The sequence below is a fragment of the Sorex fumeus genome, unplaced genomic scaffold (assembly GCF_029834395.1).
Source record: "Sorex fumeus unplaced genomic scaffold, SorFum_2.1 ptg000072l, whole genome shotgun sequence".
NCBI lineage: Eukaryota > Metazoa > Chordata > Mammalia > Eulipotyphla > Soricidae > Sorex > Sorex fumeus.
In genome coordinates this window covers 33,049,460-33,071,291 of record NW_026606129.1, presented here as the reverse complement: position 1 = coordinate 33,071,291, position 21,832 = coordinate 33,049,460, and the positions used below count along the sequence as shown (strand labels likewise).

Below are 21,832 nucleotides of genomic sequence, written 5' to 3'. Positions count from 1 at the left end.
TTAAGACAAAGTTCATGAAAAGTCCCAGCATTTTCTCAATTCTTGCAGTTTCCATGGTTTCTTTTATCAACAAATTTTCTTCAAATGAAGAAAAACATTTTCTTTTAGACTGTACAGTTTTTTTTCACCCTAAAAACGCATAGTCTTAAACTTCTGTACCAGTTAAAGCCGGCACAATATTTCAATTCTTTCTTGATATTTCTTTTTAAACAAGACGTTGACAGCTTGCCTAGAGAGCTTTGACGTCCTTAAAATTAAGGCAATTAAGATTCAAGATAAACCTTACCTAAATATTTCTAAGAAAAAGAAATCCACTAGATTTAAACAAGAAGGAAAAAGGAAGAGTACTTTAATTACTAAGGAAGACAATTTGTTTCCTTTTTGCCTACTTCTTGACATCAGATTTTCTGTTAAAAAAAGGAAAGAAACAAATTTATCTACACCTTCAGGTAACTTCTGAAGTCAAATGTTCTTCCAGATAAAATATCAACCCTCATCCTTTGTTTTGCTGTTTTTTTCCTCTTCTCGGATATTTTTTTCTTTAATTAAAAAAAAGGCAAAAATGAACTGTCAGACCATATGAAGGAACCATTTGCACAGCACATAAAAAACATTTAGTTTTCACTGGGTAAAGTAAAAATTAAAAAAAAAAAGCTTTCCATTGACGTCTGTGCAAACTGGAAGCCAACTTCTTGTTCAGTGAAGTTTCTTCATTCAAGGCAAAGTTTCAAACAGACATTCTTCAGTCTTGTTTATGGTCTGTGAAAAAAAAGTAATAATCATTAAATCCACGTAATTTTGGAATCTCTTATGTGTTCTTTTCCAGGGAGATCTTTTTAAAAGATACCAAGTTTTCCAACATAGGAAGTTATATTAGGGATATGAAGGTATTCAATTCTGCCATTTTCTCACAAATATGTATTTGATCCAGTGAGATTTTTGATATTGCGTATCAAAGATAAAAGACTAAGAGTTTCTTTACATTCTAAAGAAACGTTATGCTACATAGGCAATATTCCTTATGTGTATAGAAGTTGTATTTAAGTGAAGGTGCAAGTGTAACCACTCAAAACAATTTTTTTATATAGTTTTGTCCCTTCCAAACTCCCATGGGTTTCATTACTACCTCAGCCAACAAATATTGGAGTCTATACTATGAAACCAAGTTAGAGAAAATGTTTGTACATTACAGTGTTGATTTCACCAAGGATATTCATATAGACCTTCTTAGACCACTAAATAAGATACTTAAGAGGGCAGTGAAAGTGTGTTCATTTATCTTTTCTCCTTGTATATCAAAAGAAGATTTTAAATTTTTGAGAGCATTAACTGTAGTTTACTTCTACTCTTTGCTCTCCAAAAATCTGGCAGAGTGGTATGCTTATAATTGGGATTTAATTAGACACTTGCCATTCTTAATAAATGCCACTTTCCCTAGTCTAGTCCAAATCATGTTTTGTAATGATGCCCCACCAATGTGTTCTAATAAATTGATGTTTACTCATGTTTTACATCCATAAATTTAAGTTCTGTTAAAAAATTTCAGGGTATCCTCTGAGAAGATGTTTCCAGTAACCCGAAGGCTCTATTTAGTTGAAAGTCACATTATTCAGTACTTTGCAGATTTTTCTGAAGCTCATTTGCTTAATTTAGTAAATAAACCTGAGGGTTGCTGTTGTTCAAGTTGGTCATTATAAAAGACGCATGGTAGATTTTGTGCAGAAAAACAAAGTTACAGCAGGCAGTCTGTTCTCCGTAACTATAAATTTTGGTGTATTCAGGCCTGAGCAAAAAGTCTTTATTAACTTTTTTTTAAAAGTTCACAGTAATGTTTGTAACTGCACAGGATCCTGGGATACATGTGTTTTGTGTGTGTGTGTGTGTGTGTGTGTGTGTGTGTGTGTGTGTGTGTAGGCAGGATGGGGGGTGTTGTGGTTCTTTTCTTTGAAAATAGAATTATCAACAAGATCTCCATCTCAGATAAGTCAGCTATTATCTTCAGAAATCTGATTAATTTGTTCCTAAAATCACATAAGATAAGCAATTAGTAGAAAGATCAAATTTTCCATTTTTAACCAGTAGTTTTACTTCAAAAGTACATTCTCCTGTATGATATGAGATAGTGATATTTCTCTTTAGAAGAAATGCAATTTATGATTGGTATGTATCTCAATGGTAGAAAACATGTTTGTGTGTATGCAATTAAGGATTTGAGTCCCAGCATCAACTCTTATTCTCTAAAATAATAAAATTAAAATGATCATAATATCAGTAAAATATATAGTATTTATGGGAATCATAGCAAATATTTGATCTTTCTATAAACCTTTGCAAAATGTAGAGTTACTACATTTATTTCTAAAAATCAAGCTATGGTAATAAATGTTTTTATTGGCATTGCATTTTGCTATTTATTTAATCTTTTATTCTATTTCATTTTCCACTTGGTATTATTAGGCATTGAGCAGAAATTGTCTAGAATCTGATGAATCTCAATAGTGTCTTATTTTTTGGGGTATACTGACATAGAGTACCCTCACTGCTTAGCTATATTACATGCAGTAGACGCAAAGAAACATTGTGAGTTAGGTTGTAACTATTTTCTAGTTTCATAACTTTTTGTAAGTGTTTCCATTAGGCCTCTTCTGTTGGTTTTTTTTGATCTGTCAAGTGATCTCATTACTACATGAAAACAAATGAGAAATAAATGACTGGACTTTCTTTACATTTTTATATCTGCTGCTAAGTTTGAAGAGAAAAGGTGCATCTATTTAATGCAACTGAATTCACTCTTGCCAACCTTGTCTGTTCTAGATGAGAGTGAAAACACATATTTTCATGAATGCTTATTAATTGCATTGACAGTCATAGAAGCAGGTTTCTAAATTTTTAAGGTTGTGACCTTTACGGCAAAATTGTTGTAAGTAGGACACTGAGACAGTTTTATGGGTAAAATGGTTTTAACTTAACAAGAGGAATTTATGTGAATGAGATAATTAGTATGAAAACCATTTATAAACTATAAAGCATCTAAATAGTGTATTCATACTCACAAGCTCAAAAGGACATATAAGGAGGGTAATAAAGAAGCTAATTTGCACATCATTAATGTTCTGACAGTGCATAACAAATTGGTGTTAGTTCAATTAGCTAGAAAAGATATGAAGAATAAAGAAACCTTGTAAAACTCAGGTCAAGATTAGCGTGAATGTCCAAAGATGAGGAGTTTGAACTGAGCACTGAGAGTTTGAGAACTGAGAGTTATTTTGACTCTTATCCTCTACCCCACTCCCTACCCTTCTTTTTAAAAACAGAATGAATATATTGGGAGGCAACAACATACAATCTTAGAATCCCAGAGTTTTAGAGCTTGAAGAAGTTTTAAGATTATCTGTTGAGGCAGCAAAGAGATGTTATAGCTGGTAAAGTGCTTGCCTGGCACGCAGCCTATCCAGGTTGGATCCCAGGCATGACACATGTTCCCCCAACACAGCCAGGACTGTGAGCAGAGTGAGTCATATGTACCTCATCCCCCCACCAAAAAAAAAATCCAAAAAGTGAAAACAATTATAGCAACAAAACGGTATCTAATGATAGAAAATTCTCCTATATTATTCCTGATGAATCAGTTTCGTTTGATGCTAAATGAAAAGAGTGATTCTGTGGCTCCTATCATGCTTCTACCACTACTGGATTACTCAGTAAACTAAGCATGTGATTAAGAAAGCAAGAAAGAAGGTTACAAAGATAAATCAGATGGTTTTTAAAATAATGTATAACTCTTCTACTAATATCAAAAGCACCAACATGCTGACAATCAAAATTTTGTTTCTTAATAATTTAATTATATCTTAAAAACCTCTTAACAGTTGCAAAGGAAAGCTGCTTTCATTTTATTCTTTCAGAAAATAGAATATTTTAAGTATTTATATGACCCTCTAAGAGGTATGATCATGAACATTTTAATGCCTTAAAAAAAAAAGAAAGTGAACTTACATAAAGAAGGCATTTATTTTTTTCTTTTTTCTTTATTTTTTTGCTTTTTGGGTCACACCCAGTGGTACACAGGGGTTACTCCTGGTGCTGCACTCATGAATTACCCCTGGCGGTGGTCAGGGGACCATATAGGATGCTGGGAATCGAACCCGGGTAGGCCACGTGCAAAGCAGAAGCCCTACTTGCTGTGCTGTTGCTCCAGCCCCAATAAGGCATTTTATTTAGGTTAAACGATGTTTCCCAGCACAACTTTTGGCCACCTGGTCACACCCCTGCTCCTGGGAATAATAGTAAATCCTGTTCTCCCTCAATATCTGAGACAGAACTTGTGCTCTGTGGAGAACTCTTTTTTTTTTTTCTTTTTGGGTCACCCTGGAGATACACAGGGGTTACTCCTGGCTCTGCACTCAGGAATTACTCCTGGCGGTTGTCAGGGGACCATATGGAATGCTGGGAATCAAACCCTGGTTGGCCACGTGCAAGGCAAATAAATGCCCTACCCGTTGTGCTATTGCTCCAGCCCCTCTGTGGAGATCTCTTGACGTGATCTCTTTCTTCATAAAAGAGATTCCAAAAGAGAATCCAAAGAATGCAAGTGACAACTAGGATGGGGCAAAAGGGAAATTTGAACCAAGAAATTCTGGTTTTAAATATTAGAATGTAACTTTATTTGAAACTCAAATGTATAAGACTACATATAATTATATATGAGTATATATGTACATATGTATAATCCTAGTTATTTTTGTGGTTTCCTAATAGCAGAAGCAAAAACTGTTATCATCTTAGACAGATTTGAAATTTTCTTAGAACTCCCAAAATGAAACATAGCTTGCATTCTAAAATAAGATTCCATGGCCCTTTTTATAGTAATGTCTTCTATTTTAAATGGGAGTGCAGGGAACATGAATGCAAATTGTAAATAACTATTGTTTAGATTAGAAATGTGAATTTAGCATATTAAAATATTTGCTGAAATGGTAACAAATACAACCCTTTATTCACAGAATTTTTTTTTGTATTTCTTAAATTTTGCCCAGCAAAATTTTATCATTTTGATTTTATTTTACTTAAAATATCTTTGATATAGATACCATGTTGGTAAATGTATGTGGAGTATGTTAAACTACTCTTCAGGGGCACTCAACTACCCTAATCATAATTTCACACCCCACAGGAGGTCAGTTCTCATTTAATGAGAAAGGCCAAAGGTACCTTACAAGTATTTTAAACTATCCATATCTCAATTAGCATAATGATTGTTAGAAATTGGTTGCCTAATGAAAGTAGTGGCATGTTAATTAACATAATGATGCTAGAAATGAGCTGCCATTTGTGAATTTTAGAACATTTAAGATAATGTGGATTGGTGCCTACTCTTCTAAAGGTATTATCTACTATATATAAACAAGAAAGATATAAAAAGAAAGTAGAGAAATTTTTCACCTCTAAACTTAGAGTTAGTGTTTGAGAACTGATCTCAAGACTGTCAACAGAATTTCTGTTGGCCTCTATAAGGATTACATGGCTTTTCTACAGTTAGAAAATGGTCAGATCTTACCTGAATTAATTTTCCATGTAGTTTTGTTCAGATGAAAGAAAAGATTTAGGGTGTTATTATTTTATTTTATTTTATTTGTACATGGGGGATCAAACACCGGGACTCATCTAGGCAAGGCAAACATTCTATCATTGAGTTACACTCTGAGACTTAAGTTGGGACTTTGTTAACTCTACAGTGCAATCTTTAACTATTGTTGTATGCCTGCTTTCTAGTGAATAGTTCTTTAATAAATACATCTCTGGGTACTCTTGCATGACCCACTCTCCCCAGTGACGGTTATATAAAAACCTCCTCATGTATTGGTACAGGTATTTAATACCTTTCCTAGTCTCTTCCTTGAATAGTTCTGAAAAACCCAATGTTGTACCATGATACAGTTAGCTTTTCTTAGCTGAACTTAATGAAAACTCGATAGGTTCACATCACACATGAACTTCTTTCACTTTTATAATTTCATAAATGACTGTCACCTATCAATTTATTAATGTGAGATACTGTTTGGGATTTAATTCAATATTTTCTTTATTTCAATATTTTCTTTTTGACGTTTCAAAGCAAAAGCTCCTATGACTTCAGCATGTAAAGAGGAAGTAGAGAATGTAAACAGGACCTTATAAAAAATGTTCTCCAGGTTTAAAGAAATGTTTGCAAGACAATATAAGCGCTTTCCACATGTCATACATTTGAGATGTCCTTGGTCCTGAATATTTTCACATGTTGCAGCGAGGCACACACCCTGTGAAACATCCTGTAACATACATTCCCAAAAATGTGCAAAAGAAAATTCTTTCAAATCAGGAAGGCTTTACTATAATTTTATCATGAGGACAAGAGATGAAGGATTTCTTTCCTCAGTAGTTAATATCTTCAGAAAGCTCATCATTATTAACCATAAGAATCTAGGATTTTGGCAGATCACCATGATGTTACCATCATTTAAAACACTTTTAAACACTAAAATATTTTTTCAATATTTTAATACATGTAACATCTTTGATTGAATCTAAAAAGAATTATTTACTGGAGCAATAGCACAGCAGGTAGGGCATTTGCCTTGCGTGTGGCTGACCCAGATTCGATTCCTCCATCCCTCTCAGCCCAGCAAGCTACTGAGAGTATCCCGCCCACATGGTAGAGCCTGGCAAGCTACCCATGACATATTTGATATGCCAAAAACAGTAACAAATCTCACAATGGAGACATTACTAGTGCCCACTCGAGCAAATCAATGAACAACTGGAGGACAGTGCGACAGTGCTACAGTACTTATCTTTCTCTACAAATGAAGCTCTTCATGGCTTTTATTATATCTTCCTATGTTAGGGAAATCAATAACTTCATAGTTTTGCTTGAAGTTTCAAAGTGCTGTTTTCCTTTGTTTCTTATTTTAACTGACACCCAATCTATGGCTTTTGCCACAATCTTACTGCAGACAATTGTTTCTTCTTGCCTGAGCCATTACCATAATAGGACCATTTGTTTCCACTATTTCCAAATTACTTTTGACTTCAGCTAAAATAAAGTAAAGGTTGGAAGCAGGGTTCCTGATCTTAGAATCTAGACTCAGGTAACCCTTTTACATTATTCTGTTACTTTGAAGCCACAATCTGCTCAACAAACTATGAACTTTTCCAGACTTATGTTTTGGTCCAGCTGCTATTGGAACAAGGACATTTTTCTTTCTTATATGAGGCAGTTGCAACTGTCATGACCTACACTGAAGCTAAAGTAGCTACTAGAAAGCTAAGTAGCACTGTAGTGCTGTCCTCCTGTTGTTCATCTATTTGCTCTAATGGGCACCAGTAACATCTCACAATAAATTGTGATGTGATTTTACTGTTTTTGGCATATCAAATATGTCATGGGTAGCTTGCAAGGCTTTGCCATGTGGGCGAGATACTCTCAATAGTTTGCTGGGCTCTCCAAGAGGGGCGGAGGAATCGAACCCGGGTCAGCTGCGTGCAAGGCAAACACCCTATCCGCTGTGCTATTGCTCCAGCCCAGAAATCTAAGTATATTATCTTATTAGTGTTGCATATTTTAAAGGTCTATTAATTTTCTTTTTGCAAAATAGACATTTGTCTCTGTTTATGTCTAACTCCCCTATTAGACTGTAAGTCTTTGAGGGCAGGATCCTATGTCCTAGCATAAAACTTGCCTGACGGGTACTACAGGAGAAATTGGATCTGGTGTGGAAGTTGATGGGAAATCCTTACTGTCATTTCTGAAGGGCAAAGATGCTCAGGCAGAGTACTGTCTCTTCTACATTTCAAAATGACCATGGAAAGCAGAGGAAGGGGACCCTGCTAAAAAGAAGATAGCATCTTAGGGCAGGAGATGTAGTTCAGCAGTAGAACACTTGTATTGTATGTATGTGCCTTTGGGTTCTATCCCTAGTATCATGAAAAAAAATCAGAGAGATAGTATCTTATTGTGAGCTGAGAAGTAGGGGCAATTAAAGCTGACTTAATAGGGTAGGGAGAGTAAATAACTCTAGACAGTTTCAAGATTCACATCCTGAAAGTATCACTAGAAATAAATCTCTACACTTCCACATTGTATTGGAAGGAGTGACATGAAATGCTATAAAAAAAAAAGTCAAACCAACTAACAGTTTTCAGTCCTTAGAATAAAATAGAGAATAGTTGTTCTACATAAAGACCAGATTCTAAGCACTGAAGACTTTCTTTAAAAATACATAAATAAAACATAATTTAAAAGCCTACTTGCCTTCATCTTCTGCCTCTTTTTCTCAGGATACCACACTCCATCTTCAGTTTCCACCATTTCTGAAACTTTGACCTTAATTTCTCTATCTAAGAAGGTTTTAGTTTTCTCTCAAAATAGATGTAAGATTCAGTTTTAGTCACTAGATTTAGGTTATTAAGTGAGATCTCCACCAATTCTTAGTCATGTAGCCATTTATTTTAACATAAGAATCCTTCAAAATTTAATTTAAAAATGAATATTTGTTCATTGATTCTTTAGTTGAACCAACTTTATCTTAGAGGGGGAAAAATGTTCCAGGTCCAACAGATGCTTGTCCAAAACATAGGTCTGGAAAATTTCAGTAGAAATTCAATTCTAAGAAAGTGGAAGGGGAATCTATCTCTTTTCATTGGCTGCTCTCCAGCATCTTATGAATGACATGTTCCATAGAAGGCACTAATTCAACAATCATTGATCAAAAGGGTGAAAGCAAATGTTTTATTTATATAGGGATTATTAAGCCATTAGGAGATAGTGTTTAGGATCATTTGCTTCTTCATTATGCTTTCAAATAGCCAAAACAAGTATTACCTACCTACTAAGCCTTGAAATGTATTTCTGGCAAACTTAGTATTACTCATTCCCACCACTGTCTCCCACTATTCTTCCACATAGCAAATCTCTGCTCCTTTTTCAGATCTAATTTACTGATCAAAATAAAAAATAAATTTCAATGGGATTGGTATAAAGTGACAGAATTTACACTTTTTTTTTAGTTTACATAAAGGTGATTCAATTCAAACAGGCTGTAGAAAATTTTAAAACAAAAAAAACTAAGCAAAATGTCTTGACTATTGATCTTTCAGAAAGTAATTACATGATAGTAATAACAGCAATAATAATACCTTATATTTATAGGACTAAATCATGATTTGAGGACATTGGGTTTTTAGGATTGACTTTAGAAGCCAAGCTACATGTTTATGAAAGATTCCATATTATGATTCATGATATGGAAAAATAATCCTAAATGTGTATTGGAGTTAAAGGGGGATGAGGATAAAAAAGGAGCATTCGCTATTTATTTTGTTATCCATAAAGTGAGATAACTTGTATATCAAGGCACATTGGTATAGATTCAGCTTTTGTTAATCCTTTTTGTTTCAATCAAAACTCATGTTAGTCTGCATAATTACTCAACATAATGAAAACTGTATTTTAAATGTTATGTAAGGATTGTCAAGAGTAATTCTATTTAATTTCTGCTTTGCTATTTAACTCCTACATAAGGCTCTGTGATTCTATATTTTACAATACTTTTCATTTACTGTTTTACTAGGTATCCAAAGCAACCCTGCAAGGCAAGTGTTAAAATCTTTATCTGAGTGAAGAAACAAACTCCAAAAGTATAGGCTCATAATTGTGTTTCCAAGTGGAAATATGGATGTCTTCTCAAAACAATGTATGGTGGGTTTAAAAAATTTTCTGTAAAAATGTCTGTAATTTCTCTCATTTTATGCCAGTCTTTAGGCAGACTATTCTTGCATTTATGCAGTATTGGGGAAGGAGAAAATGAGTCAAATGGAGAATTGAGGCTTCCTTTATGCTGGTCTCTGAATTCTGAGACTTCACTGAGAGTAAGTCTACTGAATGACCCCAAAATAAGGAGTAACTGCTTTCATTACTCATCCAACAGGTAACCAAAATCCAGAATAGATATCACAAAACTAGATGGCCAGTTTCACCATATGTTTAAGCAAATCCAGTGAAGACCAGAAGAGTCATCCACTTGAAGTCAGTCATATTAGCAAATGTATCCCATCATGAAATCAGCAAATGCTGTTGCTAAGCTTGTGGTGGTCTGGAGGATAGCAAAGTCTAACAGAATATAGGAGTGTGATGTGATATGGTTGATCCCGAGGAAAATGGTTTAGAACAGGCTGAACTTACTTAGATTGTTGGTAAGAATATGCAGGTGCATGTTCATTGGATGTGTCCACTGCTATCTGTTGCGGCTGACCACTGGTGTCCTGGGATGAAGGTGCCACTGTCTGAGGAGAGGTATCGGCAACAACACCCTAAAAAGGCAAATAAGAGTATAAAATTATTATTGGTCTCAGAAAAGTTTCCATTCTAGATGGAACAGAGTGATTATCTCTTCTTATGTTAGGATTGTGTATATAACCAATTGCATTTTACATAACCGATTGTATTTGGTTATATAAAGTCATAATAGGTGCTTAAAGAAAAACCACAAACCATATTTGGATGATATGAGAAAGTTATCAAAGAAACGTGGAACAGTCTAATGAAAAGCATGTTGCTATATTTAGTACTTTTAAGACAAAGCTGTATGTTTTTCAGAAGATAATTACTTATTAATTATAAAATCCATAATTATTAATTATAAAGTGTGTATATTCAACCATTTTTCTGCAGAGGTACACACTGGCACGTCAATTTGATTTGATAGAATAATGTACCTTAACCAAAATCTACATTAGTGATTAGAATCCTCTTAAATGATACCATCAAGTAAATGGTATCAAATTCACAAATTAGATTTATATCCCTTTGTTTCATTTTCCACAGCATACGCTAAAATTCATTTCGAATTTTCTTGATTAGAGGAGGGCTTTCGGGCTGCTCCTAGAGGTGCCCTGGGAACCAAATATAGTGCCAGAGATTGAACTTTGGTTGACTATGTGCCAGACAATCACATTTATCTCTGTGCTAACTCTCCATCCTCCCCTCCCCCCAAATTCTTAATTTTCAATGATCATCATCTCATCTTCACTATCTTTTGTGTTTTATAGATGTCAACAAGAATAGATTTCTAGAGGTCAACATTAGAGACATATGCTAGGCCTCAGAGAGGCATGGGTGGATGTATTGGCAGTTAATAGACTGAAGGAAGGCTGAAGTAGCATTGTAGCACTGTCCTCCCATTCATCTATTTGCTTGAGCGGGCCCAGTAACATCTCCATTGTGAGACTAGTTGTTACTGTGTTTGGCATATCAAATACTTCATGGGTAACTTGCCAGAAAGACATCTATATAAAAATATCCTTATAATTTTATTTATAGCCTTAAATGCCTACAGTGATGTCTGCTCTCAAATGTTCATGGTTAGGCATTGTTTCAACTAATGATCAATTTAATTATCTTCAGAATTTACTGTTCTCTCTGTATTAATTCCACCCCCACCAATATACTATTTGCTTCATAAAATTATGCAATTTTCTGAACCTCTCACCAATCAATAGTTATTTGCATTCATATTGTAATTTATCAATTTAATTTCTTTAAATACAAAATACTAATCAGTGCTTTTTTGTATAAGCACAAATTCAAGGCAATATGTAACTTTATGCTTTAATTTCCCTTAAAGAAAGGCTTTTTTAAAAATTCCATACATAACAATAACTAGACTGTTTCCAATAAACCACACTGTCAGATGTGTCTCATTTTACAGTCATCAAAATGTTTACATTCTGTAGATGAGCATACACATTTGGTGTAGACAGAGAGAAGTAAAAATATGTAGCACACTTGTATGCTTAAAGTGCCAAGAGATGAAAGTGCCAAATGTACATATTTATAATTTTCTTTTTGATTGCTAAATATACCAAAGAACATTCATTTTAAACCCATATTCTAAAAGTTCCAAAAAGAAATTAAAAGTTGTTTGATATCAATACATTCTTTGGTGCCATATGTCAGGACACATGAAAAACATTTTAATGCATCTCCCTGGGTTTTCTAAACAATATAATAATGTCTTCTTCAACTTCCCAACCTTGATGCTAGCAAACCTTTATCAAACACCAAAACAAAACAAATCACAAATAGCTTAGAGGATGCAATTTGGTTCCTAAAGAACTCTTCCAAACTCAATAGCTCTGGGGGTTGTGAGTCCTGTTGGCTTTTATGTGGAGTGACAGTACATGTTAGATGCTGACCAACTAATGGTGTAGCAAGATCATGGACTCCAGAAGAGACCCAGCAAGAAGGGACAGAATTCATTGTTATTTAATGGTAAATGCAAGCTAGAAAATGGGAAGAAAAATAATGGCTAGAGCCATGAAAAACATACATGTTTAACTGTTTTTCCACTAGCCACAACACTCTTTCCCCTTTACTATTGTTTGTTCGCTAGGTCCGATAAAATGGTGCATAGAGGAATGTCCTATGCTAAGGAGAAGAAACAAAAGTTTCCTTTAATGACAAAAGACTCTGTCATTGTCAACTTTCTCTTTCCTGATATGTGTCAGAACTATGACCAATTTATCTGCAGGACAGTTAGCTCTTAATCTGGTATATCATAGAATCACCTACATCTTAAAAAAAAAATCTAAACTCTGACACCCAGTCCATAGTTCAGACTAAATCAAAATCTCTCAGAATAGAACACAGCCATCACTCATTTTTTAAACTCTTGAAATTATTTCCATGTGCTGAAAAGTTTGAGGATGAGAGCACTAGTCCAGTAGTTTTCTAACTTTAATGTGCACCTAGATTGCTGAGGACACTTGTTAAAGGCAAATTCAGATTTAGTCTGTATGGTGTCTGAAAAATCCCTTCCTTTTAAGGAACTCCCAGGCGATGCTGCTGCTGCTGCTGCTGCTGTTAGTGGTGTAAGGACCAACCACACATTGAGTAAAAAGGCACTAGAGAACAAGTTTATCTACACTATTGCAACATGGCTTTTTGATGCTTTGTTTTGGGGTAACACTAGCAGTTCTCCAGGGGGACTCCTGGCAAAATGCCTAGGGGTTGCTCCTAATTATATTCAGAAGATCATGTGGTACCATGGATGAAATTCAGGCTTCCAGCATGCAAAGCCTATGCATTAGCCCGTTTAGCTATCTTCCTGGCCCTCGATGCAATCCTCTAATCCCTCCCTATTTATGAATATTTGTGGTTAATATTCAGTGGGGTAGTGACTTGGTCCCTGATGTTTTCTCTCCATATAAAAGGACATTATCTTCATACAACTCTAGCAATTTAGCTTTATTCAATCACAACGCAAAACATAGGCAAGTCCAAGTAAAGGCAGCTACTGTCATTTGTTGAGTTTACAACTTTCAATTCTGGATCAGTATAAACAAATCACACATAAGGATTCCGGGGACCCATAGTTTATGTGATTGTAGTATATTTCCTCAAATCTCTTTCTATAAGGCAGACAGACTTACTTCAATAGAAACAGCTGTCGGAGGCACAGGCGTGTATTGGGGAATGTAGGTCCCTTGCATAGGAGCGGCAGCAGTCATATACTAGAGGAAATCAAAGAAAAACACAGGTGAACTTGGGGTGTCTAGAAACGTAGATACCACATGAGGCTGCTTAGGATGTGAGGCCCATGGCAGTGCATAAAGTTACACTTGATTTAGACCTCAAATAAAGCATTTTTTAAAATTAGTATTGAAGAAACGTTGCTTGCTGATTCACTACCGAGAGCAGCCCACCTCCAAAATATAAGTTAATTCACTTCCATTTCCTCACTTTTTTTTTGTCTTCTCCATTAGATCTCAAACATTTCACTTTCGTAACTAACCTATAAACTGTGAAGGCAGGGATAATGTTGGGTTGTTTTGTATTGGATCTTCTCCAATTTAATGCTAGTATCTCTCACATAGCAGGCTCATAACACATTTCGTGAATGAATCATCATATTCTCAGCAATAATTTCCCTTCTAGCTTAATAAAACATAGAGAAATAATTCACGGAATAATTATTGCATCAATACTCAATACTCAGAATAGGTAAATTCCACATCACTTTATTATTTTTCGCATCATGTCTTATATATTAGAATTTATATAGTCCTTATTGTCCCCTTCTCCCACCCTATTCTATACTGTAATATTTCTTTTCCATTTTTTAAAATTCTTTAAATTTATTTTAGTTGGAGGAATAATGAGGCAGCCAAATAATTCTTCACTAAGCTGTAGTATTCAGTACAGTAAAATAAGTATTAGAACCAATATGCTTTTTAGACTCTAGAAGGAAGCCACCCAAAATTACATGCTCAGCTACATAGTATAAAGAACATGACCCATATTTCTATTTATGCCACACATTCCCTATATAGTCTCTCCTGTAAATTTAAAGTTCTACTCTTTGAAATTGGAATTTTCTATGGAATGAACTACATGTCTGAGTTTTTAAACATTTGGTCAACAACATAAACTGCAGAATCAGAATCTGCTAATGAAAATAAGGATTCTCAATTCACAAAGATTAGAGGAATAGTTTTTATGAAAAGAATTGCAAGTTCTTTTTGAGGGGAGGGGACACACTTGGAATTGCTCAAGAGATCATGCAGTACCTGAGATAGAAACCAAAGCTTTCACATGCAAAACATGTGTTCCAGACCTTGAGTCATCTCCCTAGCTAAGCTTCTGTTTTTTTCTTATTCTTCTAATTGCCGTGTTTAAATATAAATATTAAGGCAACATACACATATGGAATATCTAAATTATTATGTTTTTTGTATCTTGTTATTTTCAAATATAAATACATGATAATTTTGAATTAAGGGAAATATCTGACTAGAAGGGGAATAACTGAAGGGAGACCAGTTCATCAGTTGTTAAATATTCATGGAGTATTACAGCAATAAAAAAGGACTGGGATAAATGCATCTTTATTCTAAACTCAGTACTATATTACTGCTTCTATTTGCTAAAAATATACAAGGCTTAATGAAAAGCACTAAATTAAACAAATCGACTGCTGTTTATAATATATGTATTATTATAAATAACCACCGAGTGCAATTCACAACTCTATAATACAGTCTTGTAATTTGGACCAAGAGCAACTGCTTGCAAATTCTGGTGATAATACTGAATTTACTTTACAATAATAAAAATCATCGTATTTCTGTGACCTCTACTGTGTGCCCTCTAAAACAGACCTTTCTCTCTCTCTTCTACTAATATTATCCAGATTATAATATCATTGAAAGCAGGTTTAAAGTCTTACTCATCTCTGTATAACATGGTTTGACCCTTAAATAATTGTTCAATAATTGACAAAAGACACAAGAAGGACACCTTTATTTTCAACGATAAATCTTGCATGTCACAGAGTCATTAATAATTCTGGACCCATCAATAACATTCTCCTGGACTCTAAGGCAGTTGTTGGTTTATCTAGACTACATAGGTTTTAAATAGCCTTCATTATTTGCTACTGCGTAGGTGTTATTTTATGAATGCTAGTTTAAGTGAAAAAAAATTTTCAATTTTAATTCATTTGAATAATGCTGTAAAATATGTCTTATTATAAGCTTGGAAATGACACAAAATAAAAACTTTGAGAGATCATGTTTAATTGAATTCTATATAAAGGTGAGTAAATTAGCATTTCTAAAATGTTTTGTGTGCATGTGTTACATTTTATTTTCTCTAAAACTAATTTCTAAGGAACATATTTTGGAAATGTTTTATTCAATTGAGAATTCTTGTAGATTTTTAGCAAACGGGAGTATCTCCTTCACCACTATTTATCTAAATACAAAGCTCCTGTTTTAAGTTTCCTTTAGTTTTCTAGGATTTGTAATTTGTAAATTCCTCATTGTTGGGGGTATTTTCTATTTCAGAGTTAGTAGTTTCAAACCTTGCAAGTAAGCCTAACAGTGAATGTATGTGTTCTCTGCATGAAAAATAGATTATGGTTTCCTATTTGAAAGACACTGCTATGATTCTTCCCTTTTACACTGTTTATAGTCTAAAAAGACATGTTTGTGAATAAAATTTAGGGACATGACCTGGAGACATTAGAGTTCATACGTGCATCTAACTCATTTAGGATCTCCCTTGACAAATCAGGCAGTGTAGTTAATGTAATTAACTATTCTCTTCGCTATGCTTTTTCAAATGATTCTCAGTTATTCAAAACCTCACCTGTGTTTTGTTCAGTAAAACTGAATCACTAATTCTTCACATTTTTGACATTCACTGAAATTGAGAATGTGCCCCAAACTGAACTGCTTATGGTCTAATTCAAATTCAGCTTCTCTTCAGGAGAGAAGTGGTTCCCCGATTTCATTGACTTGAGGAATTAAGACCCAGATATGATGAGAATGAGCTCCAGTTCTTTAGATTCATGATTTGGCACATTTTTCAATAGACTTCATCACCATTCAGATTAAATAAATACAGCCTAAGAGCTTTACTTCTTCCATTTCTATGTAATATAGAAAGGGACTTTTAAAAATTAGTAGGTTCTAATAATTAGAGTTAAAGTTATATCAAGTTATATCAAGATAAAGTGATCTGCTTTTAAGTAATAATCCTATAATTTCCCTTCCACTTTTTGATTGCAAATAAGTGATCTCCTAGACAATGCTAAGATGGTTCTGGGGGCCTTTCCTTTTTTTTTTTGCTTTTTAGGTCACACCTGGCAATGCACAGGAGTTACACCTGATTCATGCACTCAGGAATTACTCTTGGCGGTGCTCAGGGGACCATATGGAATGCTGGGAATCGAACCTAGGTCGGCTGCGTGCAAGGCAAACGCCCTACCAGCTGTGCTATTGCTCCAGCCTCATTTCCTGGTTATTCTTGACCAACCACACTGACCAATGCAAGGACACAACAGCTTTTGAAAGTAATTTCACATAGAGAAACTAGATATAAAATATCTATATGGTACTTTCCTGTTGAAAATAATTCAAAATGTTTGAATTAATGGAAAAATAATTTGATTATTTTCACATGTTCTAAAAGCACTGTATTTTTACATGTAACCGTGTACATCTGAAAAGCCATTTTTAAAACTCAAAGAATAAATTCCATACTCCATAACTCTTCCAAGAAGTCTAGACACTGCATCACCAAGTTTGTTATACCAGGAGAGAAAAAAAATGCTGAAATTGGAGAGGAATTGTATTTTTGCCTGTTTATATCAGGGCAAACTGTTACTGTGGAATCACTGAATATTTCTAAGAAAGCAGAAAGAAAATCTACAATTTTTAGATCTGAATTTACTTTCCTTTTATCACTAAAGTAAAACAAAAGAGACATATAAATGTTTTCATTTTATTTATCTGTGGTGCAAAGGAGTAGCAAGAAAGTTTTCTCACTTCAAGATATTTTATTTCAATTTTTGGAATTTTCTGACACATTTGATCAACTTTATTTTGAATTTTCATTATACTGTTTATATTTTTGATCAATATTTCTAGTCTTGGCTATCAAAATGGTAAAGCTGTTTATCAAATTTCAGCAAGGAATGTTGTCTGGATCCTATGAAATCCATAAAGTTGGTGAGGTAAATGAAAAGGATACCAGAAGTTGTAAGAACACAGCCTAGAAAAGGAAGCTTCACAGAGAAAGCAACAGTCTTAGCTCAGAGAGTGATATTCTGGGGCTAAAGGGCATATTTTTTGGATGTGTATATTTCTATTACCTCATACTTGGGGTGGCAAATTAGTATAATTTCACTTGCTTGCTTCGGGTAAGTAGCAATAGCTTCCTGCAATGTAATTCTAAATCTTCATGTCACTCAATATTTGAGAGAACATTCATAGAGAAAATAACTAAAGAGATTTTTAAATAAATTCACTCTCAGTAGGGCATGAGAAGGCTGGAATGCAACTGCTCAGCTCGTTTTATATCCTTTCTATTTCTGCCAATGAAATATTGAGAGATGAAATTCAATCTAGAAAGATAATTGCATATACTTTCATATCTTATGTTGGCATTTGTTCATAAAGTAGACTATTTTTGAAGATACTAATACAGAAATAACAAAGTAGACAATTGTGAACAACAAAATATCCCTAAAGAGCAGATGATATTGATATAGTTAGCACCCTATAATTTAGATACTAGGAATAAAAGCACTTGAAAGGGAAAAGGAGGTTAGAATGTTTCACAAAAATGGCAGACTCAGGATTTTTAGGCTTTTATACCCTATATTATTCCAACCAGCTCTTCTGGAATAGTACTAAATATAATGCACAAAGAGGTGAGCATTAAACTATTAATTACAAAATACCAATTGCCATTGTATTCTAGGATAAAAGCCGTTTGATGGTAATATACTGCACAGAGAATAAAAAGAATGGCTATAGAAAATGCTTTACATGCAGGAGGACTAAATTCAATCTTGGGGCATGTAGTTTCTTTGAGAGCTACCAAGGAGTAAGCTCTGACACCAAGTGGGAGTGTCTCCTGAGCACCTCTGTGTGTGACCCCCAAACCCAACCCTCCATCATCCTAAAATGAATCTCTGTGGTGGCTCTCAGCTTGGAAATTTATAAAAAAAATTTTTCCCTGAAAAACAGTGAAACATAGTCCCAGGTGATCAGAAACTATGGAGGTCTTCACTGTTTACACAGAAAGTCATTTTCATAAATATATTAGAGAGAAAAACTCAGTAGGTTCAAAAATATGCATAGTTCTCTGCAGTAACAATGACAAATAAAATATCATCTTATGCTACTGTGGCTAATTTAAAAATTATGTCTTAAAATCTGTACTTGAGATAACTTTGTAGAGACATTATTTTGAATTCTCTCCTCTTTAGCCTCACTCTTTTCGTGATTGCTGTTATGAAATTTAGAGACAGAAAGGGCAGAAGATAATTCCAGTGGACCACAAGACCATTAAAGAATGAAGATAAGTAAATGAGATAAAAACAGAACCAATGGTACACCAGGTTGCAGAATTAAGACAGCTGAGGATGTGTAATTAGGGGAGAGTCAATAAAAAACTGATCATATTTTAAGGAGATTGGGAGGTGAGAAAAATATTAAAAGGCTATCACAAACAATTATATCAATAAATTTGACAACTTGGATAAAATAAATTTCTTTAATGTCATAGTTAAATAATTCACTCAAAAAGAAAAAAATTCTTGATAATTTATAGAGTAAGAAATTAAATTCATAGCATAAAACTTTAGCAAAATAAAATTTCAGCTCATTAGATTCCTCTGGTGAATTTCAAATATTTAAAGAATAAATAATTTCAATTTTATATAAAATTTTCTAAGGAATTATAATGCAAAACTCTCAACTGTCTTTATGCAATTAGCAAGATCTTAATACAAAAATTTAATATGGACATTATAAGAAAAAACTCAGCATATTCCACATTCATTCAAAGATTTAAAAAAAATTATCCAGTGAATTCAATTATTTATCTAATGATATGATGTCAAGAAGTTTCTATTTCAAAATTGCATATTTTGATATTTAAGTCAGTCAACATAATTAACCACATGAAAAATTATTCAAAAGTATCAGAAGTGCTTGATAAAGGCTAACATCTAAAGTAAATGAGAAAATGTCTGAGCATTTTAGAAATAGAAAAAAGGAATATAAATTTATTTACAGAAAACAAATAGTATTTAGAGGTGATATAATGAAGACTGTTTATTTTGATTTTTGGGTTTTTTTTGGGGGGGGCATATCCAGCTGTGCAAAGGGATCACACCTGGCTCTTCATTCAGGGATCATTCCTGGTGAACTTAAGGGACCAAATGTGGTGCTGCAGATCAAATCTGGAGTGCTGTACTCACTCAGGCCTCTGATCTATTTGAATATTTTTAATAATACAAAGATGCTTATGTTGACTCTTCTAATGTTATTTTAGATGTTCCCAAATTAATTTGGTCTATAGTCCCCTTTTCAGAAAAAAACAAAGAAGAAAAACCAAACAACCAATTTAGCAGCAAACCCTACAAACCTATCTTTATTAGAGAAGAAACAGAATGGTCCAACAATTGCACCTAAAGATATTACTGCCTCCCCGCCTCCCCCCCCAGGGATCTTTCCAGCATCCCCCATGGGGGAGTATCTCTGATTCTGGGAAACTGTCTTTTAAACAATGCAATAGTATGAGATAAAGAAATAGAAGGCAGTTTGATTAAAGAAATTAAGTTGTTATTGTGCAGAGAACCTAAGTGATAAAGATATTCAAAAGAATATAAATCTAAATTATTATGACAATAACAAAATTTGCAAGTCAAATGATATAAATTAGTGAAAATATATGTCTGTATATCAGCAATAGAAAATAGAATAGAAATCAATATTGAATGGAAAGCAAATATCAAATATCATAAAAATAATAGAAAAATCCATGACAACTGCTGCTTAAGATTAGGATGCATTGATGAGAGGAATTAAGTAAAACCAAAATAAATGAGTGACAGAGTAAGAGATAGAATATATTTATAAATTAGAGCATTCCTTTTTATTTATGAATTTTATTTTATTTATATGACAATTTAATATAAACCTGATCAATTTTATTATATCATATATGTTTATGTCATATAAATTTTATTTGTATGTATGGCTATGTATCTCTGATTCTGAGAAACTCTTTTAAACAATAGTATACGACAAATAAATATACATACATATATTTTCATATATAATATATTAAGAGGTATTTGTAAAATATTTTTAAAGTATTATATATATTATGCCAAGCTGAAAATAATTGAAATATTTTATTAAGAATAAAATTAATTGGCAGAGATGTCTCAGGATCCCATGACAGGCTGAGTCACACAGGGCACCCCAAGGGGGTTGGTAAGCCTACCACCTGTCCAAACAGAGCCCTGGCAGCCAATAATCTCCACACTCCGCAATTGCCTCCATGCTCATGGCTGGACTCCACTGCTCAGGAGGATCCTCATCCAGAAATTAATTTGTTGAAAAACTCAAGTTTGCGGGTTTTGTGACTGAACTCTCCAGACTTTAACTGAGTGAGAGATAGGCTAACTCCCCCATCTACCTATTCTTCTGGAAGCCTGGCAATCATGCCCATGAACTGCCTCTGGTGACAAATAAGCTCATTAAAAAGCCATGATCTAGAGACTCATAAATAAATCTCTAAAAAGATCAACATGTTGCAGAGAGATACTTCCAAAGTCATGTCAGGCTCTGTCATCTGGGGCATGCAGTCAACATTCAGTTAAAAATTTAACTCTAAACTGTATATTCCCATTCAAAATTTTTGAATTTTTGGGACGTGGCCATACAATATCTCAAAGTCTACACCACTGATAAACCACTGATAAAATAGTACACAACACTGAAGTGGATTAAGGTAGAAGGCAACCAAGTTTGATTAAGAAAATATAAACACACAAGTCATAATCTGTAACAACATGTTACTAATCTCTTATACAATCTCTTAATGAAACCATGGTGAGAAACAACAATATTCACACACTTTCTTCTAAGGAAATATTTTTGATCATTTTTAGTGAATTATTTATTACAAACAATATAAAATAAAATATATTATATATGGCCTGAAATTGGGGCAGGCTTGAGGGGTGGTGGTTGGGAAAATAGGAAATTATAGTGGTGGGAAGGTGCAATGGTGGTGGGATTGGGGTTGGACTATTGAATGTAATATCATGAACAACTTTATTAAAAAATACAAAACAAGAATAAAATAAATTTCAATGTATTTATAGGCAGGCACCCTCCGAGCTGTAGCATTGCTATTTCCTCCTCCAGGAACATAGAACAACCCAGGTTCGAGCCCCCCAATCTCACTCTCTGGAGCCCACCAGTAGTG

At 33.9% G+C, this 21,832-nt stretch overlaps 1 protein-coding gene across 8 annotated transcripts in view; it reads right to left on the bottom strand.

Moving 5' to 3' along the window:
• Window positions 1-329: 329 nt before the first annotated feature.
• Window positions 330-21,832, bottom strand: part of RBMS3 (RNA binding motif single stranded interacting protein 3) — an 834,518-nt gene continuing 813,015 nt past the window's right edge. For 5 of the 8 annotated variants that reach the window (XM_056129462.1, XM_056129467.1, XM_056129468.1 and 2 more), the window contains 3 exons: window positions 13,468-13,548; window positions 10,220-10,347; window positions 330-759 (listed from right to left, as the gene is read on the bottom strand). In XM_056129462.1, coding sequence (XP_055985437.1) covers window positions 753-759; window positions 10,220-10,347; window positions 13,468-13,548 — 216 coding nt within the window. In that variant the 3' untranslated portion in view covers window positions 330-752. Of the gene's footprint in view, window positions 760-10,215; window positions 10,348-13,467; window positions 13,549-21,832 lie in introns of those variants that run through there. The other 3 variants (XM_056129463.1, XM_056129465.1, XM_056129469.1) reach the window with 1 other exon arrangement.